The 13,086-nt window shown below is 46.7% G+C and overlaps 1 protein-coding gene across 1 annotated transcript in view; it reads right to left on the bottom strand.

Annotated features, from left to right (window-relative positions):
• Positions 1-285: 285 nt before the first annotated feature.
• The window catches only part of acbd3 (acyl-Coenzyme A binding domain containing 3), a 52,221-nt gene continuing 39,420 nt past the window's right edge, over positions 286-13,086 (bottom strand). The window contains exons 7-8 of the mRNA XM_067985187.1: positions 6,129-6,413; positions 286-4,110 (exon numbers count right to left, since the gene is read on the bottom strand). Coding sequence (XP_067841288.1) covers positions 3,899-4,110; positions 6,129-6,413 — 497 coding nt within the window. The 3' untranslated portion in view covers positions 286-3,898. The remainder of the gene's footprint in view (positions 4,111-6,128; positions 6,414-13,086) is intronic.

Below are 13,086 nucleotides of genomic sequence, written 5' to 3' on the forward strand. Positions count from 1 at the left end.
TAACTGGATCTAGCTTGGGTGTGAAGTTTCACACACCCATTACATTGTGTAGCGACAAGTCAGTGGTTCCTCCAGAACAGAGTAGAAAGGCGGGTTTATTAACACGCTCGTAGAATCACTACTTTACACCTCTTAAACCAACGACTGACCTCGCAAATGAAAAAAAAAATTTAAGAAAAAGGGACGGAAAATAAGAGTGTAGATAAATGCAATTGGAGATTAAATATATTATTGAGAGAAATGATTTCTGAAGTTGCACTGGTCATAAAAAAAAGCGCACGGCAATAAAATCTTTCCAAGTTTAATATTCTGGGAAAATTCTCTGCAAGAGTAACAGGTCGGAACATCAGGCCACATTTCCAGCAACACGTCTCTGCCAAGTAAGAGCCCATTACATTTCCATTTCTCCGAAAATTAGAATGACGCAAACCATATAAAACAGCCAGTGGCGTCTGTAACTAGGAATACAGCTGTAAATACAAAGCATAAAAAGAAAATAGGACAGAGAGGGGGAGAAAGCATTATGTACAAAACAAGTGTTAAAGAAACAATTATTTATAAAGGACAGAGAGAATAAAACACAAAAGCACTGCCCGTAGAAACATCTGCTATCTCAGAACTGTACAGGTCACAGCTACATTGATGTGGACACAAGAATTTTGCTCCAGGAAATGAAAGCATCATTTCAAAAGGAAATCTTAAGTTACTCTAACATGAAGATGCTTTGGTGGCAACACAAAAAAAAACAGCCACGACACCTGGTAGGCTGCAAAAACCAGGGATGCCAGTACGTGGTCCAAGCATTAAAATATATATAATGTCGGCATCTGGCGCGAGTCTGTCGCACTTTCCAGTATCTCGCTCAAGTGGCCATTCATCATGCGTGAGTCTCATCAGGAGGGCATCACAGCAGAGTTCGACCCTGCCCCTTGACTGACTGACGCACACAGCACCGGATCACCACACAGTGATAGGAGCAGATGGCCAACTCTAGCAGCCCGGCTGCTGCTGTCCTAAGATCATGATGTGGAGATGCCGGTGATGGACTGGGGTTGACAATTGTAAACAATTTTACAACACCAAGTTATAGTCCAGCAATTTTATTTTAAATTCACAAGCTTTCGGAGACTTCCTCCTTCTTTACCTGAGGAAGGAGGAAGTCTCCGAAAGCTTGTGAATTTAAAATAAAATTGCTGGACTATAACTAAGTCCTAAGATCAGTTAACTCGGCACAGTCCAAGGGATCAAATGAGGACCATGTGTGTCACAGTATTTCGTGGGGGTGGGGAGGGGAAGAAAAGATCAGCACCTGCCTCCCCAGACCAACGCACTGCCAAATGGCAATCCATCAGAAAGATGACTAAAGACAGCACCAAGTGAGGTGAACCTTGAACACGACTGCGAGATCTACCAGGGTGTATTTCTAATGCTGTTCGCAGGGAGCATGCAGTTTTAGGGGGGTGTCCAGTACACCAATGATTATAATCGAGATCATTGGGTTCCCCGCAACCCCGTAATTCAAATTTTCATACCAGTTCTTCCAAGCTCATGGTAATAAATGGCAGCAGATGGTCAAGAGCAGTTGGGTTGAGATCTCTCAACAGTATCCTCCTCCTTGTGTGTGTGTGGGGGGGGGGGGGGGGGGGGAAGAGGGGAGAGAGGAGGAGGGGGAAGGAGGGCTACTCCTCCACATGCCACCTCTGCCCCGACTAGCTGGCCGAGATAGGGACTGACCGGTTGAGGCACTGCCAGTGGAAAGCTGCATATTAGAAAGGAACGGTTGTGACCAGATCAGCCTCTCAGCCTCACCTGCTGTTAACCATCAAGGGAGGCCTCCAGAAAACCAAAACAGACGTGGCATTTTCCAAAATATAGTGCCCACTATCCTCAGGTTTCTCTGATTTGCTGTCCCTATTATCTTACTGAAAGGCTATCCTGGTTTGGGGACGATTAGAAGTTAGACTGTCAAAGATCTCCACGATAGCCAGGAAGGAAGACCTCAATTTAGTAAAGTTCCTTTGCTCAGAAACACAAATGCACGTGCCTGGTGAAAGTGGTGGGACTTTGGCCGGTATTTACCGCGCCAGGGAGGGTTGGCATACGGTGGGAAATTAACAGACCTGCAGAAGCCAGTTCAAAAGGCTCAAATTACCGTGCAATTGTCAGCCAGCAGCGAACAGGAAGCTTGCCCAGTTTCCTGAGCTGGACTTGGGCCCCACAGCTCCACAAAAGTCATTGAGGACTGATTGATGCTTAGGACAGCCTAGCACTGTTTTTCCTAAAGTCTTAACCGACCACCACCGGTTTTCTCTCCTGAAGTATAGTTTCACGCGCACCAAAAGCCTTCCTGCAGCACACCCAAGGGGCGATTCTTTACATGTGAGCCTAGACAGAGTCAGCAGGATGCTCAATTGTGGAAGGCATCGCAGGCAAACCCGATCTTGTCCTCAGCTGATGACCACCGGCTGGGATCGCTGGACAGTGATCAGGAACCCTGGCTGAGTTTATCCGCTCCCAAGCCCAGAGATGCTGAGGGGGGAATCTTAGTCTCCCAATCACTGCTGCAGCAGAAATCAACTAACTCAGCAGAGCAGGGGCCTAAGCTGGGATCCTCCAGGTCCATGCAGCTCAGTATCACGCTGGTTAGTACACACATATATTAAGCCATGCGATGAAGAATGTTTTTTGTTGGGGGTGGGATGATAAAGGGATCTGTCTGTAACCTTAAAGTCAATCCTCAAAAGACAGCAAAACTGGGTAACGTACTGCTACAGTATCACAACACTCTGTGCTTGCCCCTACGTCCTGTGCCTTCATAGGCATCTCCTGTCCTCTAGAACGAGGCGTTAGTTAAAGAGCTCAGGCAAGTGGCGCCAGTCTCTCAAAAGGCACTTTCGCTGCAGGAAGGATCATCCAAGGGCCGCCTCACTTCAACAGGGACACCAGCTCATTAACACTGAGGAAAGGTTGCGGCGGAAACCAGATGCTCGCTGCCAGACGGTGCAGGCTCTAGGCATCTCTCTTGCCCACGCCGTGTGTCGTGGACTGAAGGAGGTGGATGGATAGACCAAGGGAGTAGCGGGACAATTCCTTATAACCAAGGGGATTTCAAATTCGGAATACATCCCAGAACTTTTTAAAAATTTAAAACTGAGAAAGGGCTGTCACGCACTGAATGACTCAGAACCGTGCCTCCCCATTAATAGTCCGATCTCCACTTCAAATCAATCAGAGCGAACAGTGGGCCGAACAGCGTTCGAGACGCAACTGGCCAGACGCTTTGGATGCAAGGAAGGTCACACCCACAACGCTAACCCCATCGTTTCTCTCCCAGATTCTGTCCCTCTCACACCTAATCTCAGAATTCCAGCCTGTGTGGCGTTAGTTTTAAACCACGTCTCGTGGACAGGAAGGCGGCACAGTTCCACCGATAAGTAACTCGCTCGGCAAAACGGACAAAGTTTTTAAACCTGGGGGGACCGACATTTGGACACAACTGCGCAGCGGAATTATTCATTCAGGGTGTGTCGCCGGGTTGATACGGTGAAAACGTACATACATACATATAAATCCAAGTATTTCTTTCTTAACCCCTAGGTTTTAAGACGACATCCCCAGTCTGGACAGCCTACAGAGAGTGCATTAACCGTCCCTTCGCAATGTGACACAGACAGGCATCAGGAACACAGCAATAACTCAGTATAATAACGACACTGAAGAAGTCTAATGAAACCAATTCCTGGCAGTGATTCTCATTACTGCAGTAGCAGATCCTTCACCCAATTTATTATTATATAGAATGATTTAGATAATTATTTCAATGCACAATGTGCAAATTAAAGTTTACAAAAGAAAACCAAAAAAAAAAGCAGGTGCCAAGCGTGAATAAAGCTTGGTTTTATCTGGTATAATATACTCTGTAATAAACGGTTTTTGACCTCCACAGCGAGTAGGAGTTGTCGAATTTCAGGAGGTAGACCCCTCTGCCCGGGTACTGATGGGATCCAGCGTAGACTTCCTCGTGGCAATCTCGTCTGTAGACCGGTACTACTTCGTCTACCTGAACTTTGCTGGCCCCCTTCTTGGCTTTTTCTCCTTCGCTGGGGCTGTCTGCAGAAAACACGCAAGGAATCGTCAAAGATCTGCAAACCTTTTGTACAAACCCACCGCTCTTTTTTTTCAAAAAAAAACTAGAAGGTTTCTTGGCTCTGCGCCGGCCCCAGCCGGTGTACTGTTCCACCCAGTGCCTTCCAGTATATGGGGGCCCTGCGGGATCTTCCTGCTCCCTAGACAAGAGGTGCCATCGGCAATTCCTTGCACCAGCAGTGCTTGGCTAACTTGCCACCCAGACCAGCGATCGGGCCAGGAAACTGCCTCATCTCTGCAGGCAGTTTTACAGTTGCCGTGCTTTTTTGTGTTTTTGGGTGTGGGGGGGGGGTGGAGAGAAGAGAGAGAGATGCGGAAGGGATGCGGAGGCTAGGCAATCCCTATGCATCTCCCCAACCCGATTTCTACCTTTCCGCTGGGTGTCAGTCTTCTCAGACTGGGCTCTATGGTGCAATATGGAGACCCATAGTGCAAACCGGTAGGACTGGCTCCTGTCTAGGGTGGGGTGGGTTTGTTAATCCAATGGCAAATACGTAGACCCACATTTCCATGTGTTACGCTGCCCGCTGTTCCCCAAGGAACCTGCTGTTTACACCTAGGAGTGCGGCTTACAGTGGGAGAACGTTTCTCCAGCCAGCTCCTTTGTTCACACTAAATGGTGCGTTTACCCTCCTCCCCCAAAATCATCTTGGGATGGGGGGGGGGGTGGGGTGGGTAGGTGTGCAGGCCACTTTATTGTCTCTTTTCAACCCCCCCGTCTCAACAATCATCGCTGCCAAGAGCCGAGATGACCTACATCTATCAATGGCACTCGGTATCCACAAATAGAAAAGACCTCAAGACCTCCTAAAGCACTTTACAACCAATGAAGTACTTTTGAAGTGTAGGTACTGTTATAATGTAGGAAACACAGCAGCCTGTTTTAGTGAAGTTGGTTGAGGGATAAATATAGGCCAAAATACTAGAAGAACTCCCCAGCTCTTCTTCGAAATAGTGCCGTGGAATGTTTTACCACCTGAGGAGGCAGACGGGGCCTTGGCTTAACGTCTTATCCGAAAGACGGCACCTCCGACAGTGCCGCACTCCCTCAGTACTGCACTGGAGTGTCGGTCTAGATATTGTGTGCAAATCTCTGGAGTGGGACTTGAACCCACAACTTTCAGACTCAGAGGAGAGAGCCCTACCACTGAGCCATGGCTGACACCTAACGAGGAAGTAACAAACTTCCAGCCACTAGGATGAAGGCAGCAGTGTGAGTGCAGCCAGCGAGGAATCTCCCTCAAACACTGCACTTAGTCAGTGAAGAGCACCCCAGCCTCAACATAACACAGCTCAGAGCACTTCTCTTCCGTGTCTCCATCTAAACATACTGACCCATGCTGCAACAAGACGCCCTCCAGTACTATTCCCGAAATGAGTGTCATCAGGGACAGGTCCCGTCTGAACCTGTCCCCGTCTGACATAAGCCCAGACCTGCGGACACAATGTAGAATCTGAGCTGCCATTAAAACAATGGTAATTCGCAATTTTGCTTCTGGGTCAGAAGATTGTTGACTTGGGCCCTAGCAGGTAAATGCACCGCCTGACGTGGTATTAAACCACATACATCCCATTTGATGCAGAAAGCTCCCAGGGTCGAGTTATTTAGTTTCAGCTGGTTCGGCATTAGGGGCGCTGCAAATCAGCCTCAGTGTTCCTGAGCTGGGAAGGTGGGCAGAAAGGCAACAGCGATGCTTCCCGCTCCCGACTGCTCTCCAGTGATCACTGATGCCCCCTCGTGTCCCAGTCGAGCATCTCGACAAAGCCTCACCGCTTGGCCTCCTTTGGGTGAGATAGCAGAGGGCCACCGGTGTCTACGGCATCTGTGCTCCATCCCAAGTCAGTGCCTTTTAGGAGAGGATGCTATCACAAAGTGCCTGAAACTCAACACCAACACCCTCCCCACTCGACGAGAGCACAGAAAGATATGACTGAGTGTTAAATATTCTCTTGCTCCCCCTCAGAGGTAGCAGTCACAGTACCTTCGTCTTCATCCTCGTCATCGCTGGACTCACTGACGTGCACGCTCACAGCAGTGTTCGGAGAATCCGTCCATTCAAAGCACACACCAAAGCCTATGTCATAATTGTCTGTAGCAAATTCCCAGAAGAGGTACGAGCCCTCCTCGTGAGTGGGCACCCGCACGGTCACCACCTCCCCTCGGCCCACCGTGATGACGGAGTCTGCGTCCTGCCGGATCTTCTCCTTGAAGTCTTTGATTTGTGGCCGGGTCCACATGGACGGTGCTGCTATGGCCGGAGCTGCGTCTGTCGGAAAAGGAAAACGGGACATGAATTGTGGTAGAAGTATTAAAAAAAACACCCAACAGAAAACGTCGGAGATGCACAGCAAGCTAATCAGGATCATATCTCTGCGCTCCTCCAACTCTTGCAGAGCCCTGATTTTCATCACTTCACCATTGGCGGCCGTGCCTTCAGCTACCTTGGCCCTAAGCTCTGGAATTCTCTCCCTAAAACTCTCTGCCCCTCTCACCTCCTTTAAGACGCTCCTTAAAACCTACCTCTTCAACCAAGCTTTTGGTCACCTGTCCTAATAGATCCTTGCGTGGCTCGGTATCAAATTTTGTTTGATAATCGCTCTGAAGCGCCTTGGGACGTTTTACTACGTTAAAGACGCTATATAAATGCAAGTTGTTGTCATTGAAAGAGAAACACCAGTTAACGTTTCAGGAAGGACTCATCAGAACCGTTATGGTCACATTTATTCTCCCCGGGGTGTGCAGGAAACCGTCACCACGTTTTAAGAGTCTCCAAAGTGCTGAGAAATCCACTCATCCCATTTGTCCAATATAGAGGACGTACTCTCCGCGCGAGGAGAGCACGGTTAGTTTTGGATCTCTCTCGCAAAGAGCCGACTTAGACACGATGGGCCAAATGGTCTCCTTCTGTGCTGTAAACTTCAGTATGGAGTACAAAGGCAGCCTGCAACAGAACCAAACAAGGTGGTGGTCCAAGGTTCAATTCCTGGTCCGATATGAGTTAGCTCATTTCAGCTGGGTGGAGACATGGGCACAATATACCTGAGCTAGGGAGAGGGAGGGGGCAAGAAACAAAACCTCAGCCACAACTGGCGGTCGGCTACGAAACCCCTATGCTGGAAAAGCCGGCCGACTCTTGCTGTCTAGGCTCACACGTCAGGAATGGCCACTGGAGGGCACCTGTGGAACTGGACCCACCCCCCCTTTCTTCTCGGAGACATTTAGGAGAAGAGGGGAGTAAAGCAGTTACCAAAATAGAAGGGAAAAGGGTGAAAGGAGTTTTTCTATTGGGTCGGTCAGCCCAACCCTGGCTCCACGTCTAATGTGGATTTACTTGCCATTATTTCTACTTCACATGAAGCCACCGAGAGTCTCCTATGTACTGTATGTGGCAGAATGCACTCGATAAGGCAAGTACGGAAAAGTATTTCCACTGGGTGAGTCAAAAATTAGAGGACAAAAATTTAAGATCACCAAAAGAATGAATGTAAGGAATCTTACAACACCAGGTTATAGTCCAACAAATTTATTTTAAAATCACAAGCTTTCGGAGATTATCTCCTTCGTCAGATGACGAAGGAGATAATCTCCGAAAGCTTGTGATTTTAAAATAAATTTGTTGGACTATAACCTGGTGTTGTAAGATTCCTTACATTTGTCCACCCCAGTCCATCACCGGCATCTCCACAAAAGAATGAAGGGAGAGCTTAGGAGAATTTTTTTTCATTGGTTGTTGGTACATCCTTCTAGAAACAAGTGGTGGAAACAGAAACCATAATTGCTTTTAAAAGGGAAATGGATAAATACTTAAAAAAGAAAATGGTATGGGGAAAATGAGCAGGGGAATGGGACTGAATGGACAGCTCTTTCAGAGGTACAGGCACGATGGGCTGAATGGCCTTTCGTATTGTAAAATTCTAGGATTCCAAACACTGGGCGTTTTACTCCAATTCCCCATGTGCAGCCTTTGCTCCTCTGATACCAATTCATTCCCTCCACTCCACCCCCGAACTTCCCTGCCTTTCAAAAGCCTCCTTAAAACACTCTCTCCAACTGTTTTCTGCACACTCTCCTTCCAACCGTTCTGCCCCTTCCATTTTTCTTCGTTTGCCTTGTAAGGTACTCTGACATCTTTGTGTGAGGAGGACTAGATGAGTACAAGTTGCTACAGTTAGAAATTCCCATATGTACTAGCTCATCAGGTTAAGTCTCAAACTATATTTAAAGCCATATTTTTAATGTTTATATGATTGAGCCCAGTTGCTAATTGAATCACATCGCAGAGGGTTAAAATGGAGACACCACTGTGACATCCATAGAAACATAGAAAATAGGAGCAAGAGTAGGCCATTCTGCCCTGCTCCGCCATTCAAAATGATCATGGCTGATCGTCTAACTCAGTATCCTGTTGTCACTTTTTCCCCATATCCCTTGATGCCTTTAGCATTAAGAAATATATCTATCACCTTCTTGAATACATCAAATGACTTGGTTTTCACTGCCTTCTGTGGTAGAGAATTCCACAGGTTCACCACCCTCAGTGAAGAAATGTCTCCTCATCTCGGTTCTAAATGACATACCCCGTATCCTGAGACTGTGACCCCTGGTTCTGGACTTTCCAGCCATCAGGAACATCCTCCCTGCATCTAGTCCTGTTAGAATTTTATATGTTTCGATGAGATCACCTCTCATTCTTCTAAACTCTAGTGAATATAGGCCTAGTCGACCCAATCTCTCCTCATAAGTCAGTCCTGCCATCCCAGGAATCAGTCTGGTGAACCTTTGTTGCATTCCCCCCATGGCAAGGATATCCTTCCTCTGATAAGGAGACCAAAACTCCAGATGTGGTCTCACCAAGGCCCTGTACAACTGCAGTAAGACATCCCTGCTCCTGTATTCAAATCCTCTTGCAATGAAGGCCAACATACCATTCGCCTTCCTAACTGCTTGCTGCACCTGTATGCTCGCTTTCAGCGACTGGTGTACGAGGACAACCAGGTCTTGTTGCACCTCCCCTTTTCCCAATCGATCACCATTCAGATAATAATCTGCCTTTCTGTTTTTACAACCAAAGTGGATAACCTCACATTTATCCACGTTATACTGCATCTGCCATGTTCTTGCCCACTCGTTCAACTTGCCTATATCACATTGGAGCCTCTTTGCATCCTCCTCACAGCTCACATTCCACCCCAGCTTTGTGTCGTCTGCAAACTTGGAAATGTTACATTTAGTTCCCTCATCCAAATCATTGATATATATTGTGAATAGCTGGGACCCAAGCACTAATCCCTGCGGTACCCCACTAGTCACTGCCTGCCACCCGTTTATTCCTACTCTCTGTTTCCTGTCTGTCAACCAATTCTCAATCCATGCCAGTATATTCCCCCCAATCCCATGTGCTTTAATTTTGCACACTAACCTCTTGTGTGGGACCTTATCAAAAGCCTTCTGAAAATCCAAGTACACCACATCCACTGGTTCTCCCCTATCTATTCTACTAGTTACATCCTCAAAAAACTCCAGCAGATTTGTTAAGCATGATTTCCCTTTCATAAACCCATTCTGACTTTGTCCAATCCTGTTAATGCCCTCCAAGTGTTCTGTTATCACCGTTTATAATAAACTCTAGAATTTTCCCCACTACTGATGTTAGGCTAACTGGTCTGTAATTCCCTGTTTTTTCTCTCCCTCCTTTTTTAAATAGTGGGGTTACATTTGCCACCCTCCAATCTGTAGGAACTGTTCGAGTCTGTAGAATTTTGGAAGATGATCACCAATGCATCCACTATTTCCAGGGCCACTTCCTTTAGTACTCTGGGATGTAGATTATCAAGCCCTGGGGATTTGTCAGCCTTTAGCCCCATTAATTTCCCTAGCACTATTTTTTTTTACTAATACTGGTTTCCTTCAGTTCTTCCCTCTCACTAGACCCTTGGTTCCCTAACATTTCTGGCAGGTTATTTGTGTCCTCCTTTGTGAGGACAGAACCAAAGTATTTAATTGTTCTGCCATTTCTTTGTTCCCCATTATAATTTCCCCCATTTCTGACTGTAAGAGAGCTACATTTGTCTTCACTAATTTTTTTCTCGACATATTAATAGAAGCTTTTACAGTCAGTTTTTATGTTCCCTGCTAGTTTACTCTCTCACTCTATTTTTCCCCTCTTATTCAATCTCTTTGTCCTCCTACACAGTAACGATGATGCTATATGTAATCGAATGAGTGCAGGACTAACATCACCAATCCAGGACTGGGCAAAAAAAAACTTGGGGCCTGGTAATCAACGTAATGTATCCACTTGAGCTGTAGAAAAATAACTTTAAAAGACAAAGAAGCAGTGCAGGAAAATGATTGGGGTAAGGATAACCAGATTGTGTCAGGAAGATAGAGCGTACAAACAAAAGACAACAAATATGGTCCGAGTAAGAAAAAAAATGGTAATAAGACAAATAGGCCCATAGAAAAAAAAAACGTTAAGATGTCTACAAATGTTAAAAAGACAAATCTAAAGGCACTGTATCTGAATGCACGAAGCATTCGTAATAAGGTAGACAAATTAACCGCGCAAATAGATTTAAATGGATATGATATAATAGTAATTACAGAGACATGGCTGCAGGGTTACCAAGGCTGGGAGCTGAATATCCAAGGGTATTTGATATTTAGGAGGACAGGCAAAAAGGAAAAGGAGATGGGGAGGCGTGGTTAGTAAAGGATGAAATCAGAGTAATAGTGAGAAAGGATATTCACTCAGAAAATCAAGATGTGGAATCAGTCTGGGTGAAGTTAAGAAGCACCAAGGGGCAGAAAACACTGGTGGGCGTTGTCGATAGGCCTCCAAACAGTAGTGGTAATGTAGGGGATCGGATCAAACAGGAAATTTTTTGATGCATGTAACAAGGGTACTACAGTAAATCATGGGTGACTTTAATCTGCATATAGATTGGCCAAACCAAATTAGCAATAATACTGTGGAGGATGAATTCCTGGAATGTGTAAGAGATGGTTTTTTTAGACCAGTACGTTGAGGAGCCAACCAGGGAACAGGCTATCCTAGATTGGGTATTGTGCAATGATTAGGAGTTAATTAATAATCTTGTTGTGCAGGGTCCTTTAGGGAAGAGTGACCATAACATGATAGAATTCTTCATTAAGATGGAAAGTGAAGTAGTCCAATCCGAAACTAGGGTCCTAAATCTAAACAAAGGAAACTACGAAGGTATGAGGAGTGAGTTGGCTATGATAGATTGGGAAGCTTCATTAAGAGGCATAACGGTGGATAGGCAATGGCTAACATTTAAGGAACAAATTCATGAATTGCAACAATTATACATTCCTTTCTGGCGCAAAAACACAAAAGGAAATGCAGCCCAACCATGGCTAACAAAAGAAATTAAGGATAGTATTAGATCCAAAGAGGAGTCATATAAAGTTGCCAGAAAAAGTAACAAGTCAGAAGATTGGGAGCAGTTTAGAATTCAGCAAAAAAGGACCAAGAGATTGATTAAGAGGCGAAAAATAGACAGAGTAAACTTGCAAGGAACATAAAAGTGGACTTTTTTTTTAATTCGTTCACGGGATGTGGGCGTCGCTGGCGAGGCCAGCATTTATTGCCCATGCCGAATTGCCCTCGAGAAGGTGGTGGTGAGCCGCCTTCTTGAACCGCTGCAGTCCGTGTGGTGACTGTTCTCCCACAGTGCTGTTAGGAAGGGAGTTCCAGGATTTTGACCCAGCGACGATGAAGGAACGGTGATATATTTCCAAGTCGGGATGGTGTGTGACTTGGAGGGGAACGTGCAGGTAGTGTTGTTCCCATGTGCCTGCTGCTCTTGTCCTTCTAGGTGGTAGAGGTCGCGGGTTTGGGAGGTGCTGTCGAAGAAGCCTTGGCGAGTTGCTGCAGTGCATCCTGTGGATGGTACACACTGCAGCCACAGTGCGCCGGTGGTGAAGGGAGTGAATGTTTAGGGTGATGGATGGGGTGCCAATCAAGCGGGCTGCTTTATCTTGGATGGTGTCGAGCTTCTTGAGTGTTGTTGGAGCTGCACTCATCCAGGCAAGTGGAGAGTATTCCATCACACTCCTGACTTGTGCCTTGTAGATGGTGGAAAGGCTTTGGGGAGTCAGGAGGTGAGTCACTCGCCGCAGAACACCCAGCCTCTGACCTGCTCTCGTAGCCACAGTATTTATATGGCTGGTCCAGTTCAGTTTCTGGTCAATGGTGACCTCCAGGATGTTGATGGTGGGGGATTCGGCGATGGTAATGCCGTTGAATGTCAAGGGGAGGTGGTTAGACTCTCTCTTGTTGGAGATGGTCATTGCCTGGCACTTATCTGGCGCGAATGTTACTTGCCACTTATGAGCCCAAGCCTGGATGTTGTCCAGGTCTTGCTGCATGCGGGCTCGGACTGCTTCATTATCTGAGGGGTTGCGAATGGAACTGAACACTGTGCAGTCATCAGCGAACATCCCCATTTCTGACCTTATGATGGAGGGAAGGTCATTGATGAAGCAGCTGAAGATGGTTGGGCCTAGGACACTGCCCTGAGGAACTCCTGCAGCAATGCCCTGGGGCTGAGATGATTGGCCTCCAACAACCACTACCATCTTCCTTTGTGCGAGGTATGACTCCAGCCACTGGAGAGTTTTCCCCCTGATTCCCATGGACTTCAATTTTACTAGGGCTCCTTGGTGCCACACTCGGTCAAATGCTGCCTTGATGTCAAGGGCAGTCACTCTCACCTCTGGAATTCAGCTCTTTTGTCCATGTTTGGACCAAGGCTGTAATGAGGTCTGGAGCCGAGTGGTCCTGGCGGAACCCAAACTGAGCATCGGTGAGCAGGTTATTGGTGAGTAAGTGCCGCTTGATAGCACTGTCGACGACACCTTCCATCACTTTGCTGATGATTGAGAGTAGACTGATGGGGCGGTAATTGGCCGGA

The sequence above is a fragment of the Heptranchias perlo genome, chromosome 5 (assembly GCF_035084215.1).
Source record: "Heptranchias perlo isolate sHepPer1 chromosome 5, sHepPer1.hap1, whole genome shotgun sequence".
Taxonomy (NCBI): domain Eukaryota; kingdom Metazoa; phylum Chordata; class Chondrichthyes; order Hexanchiformes; family Hexanchidae; genus Heptranchias; species Heptranchias perlo.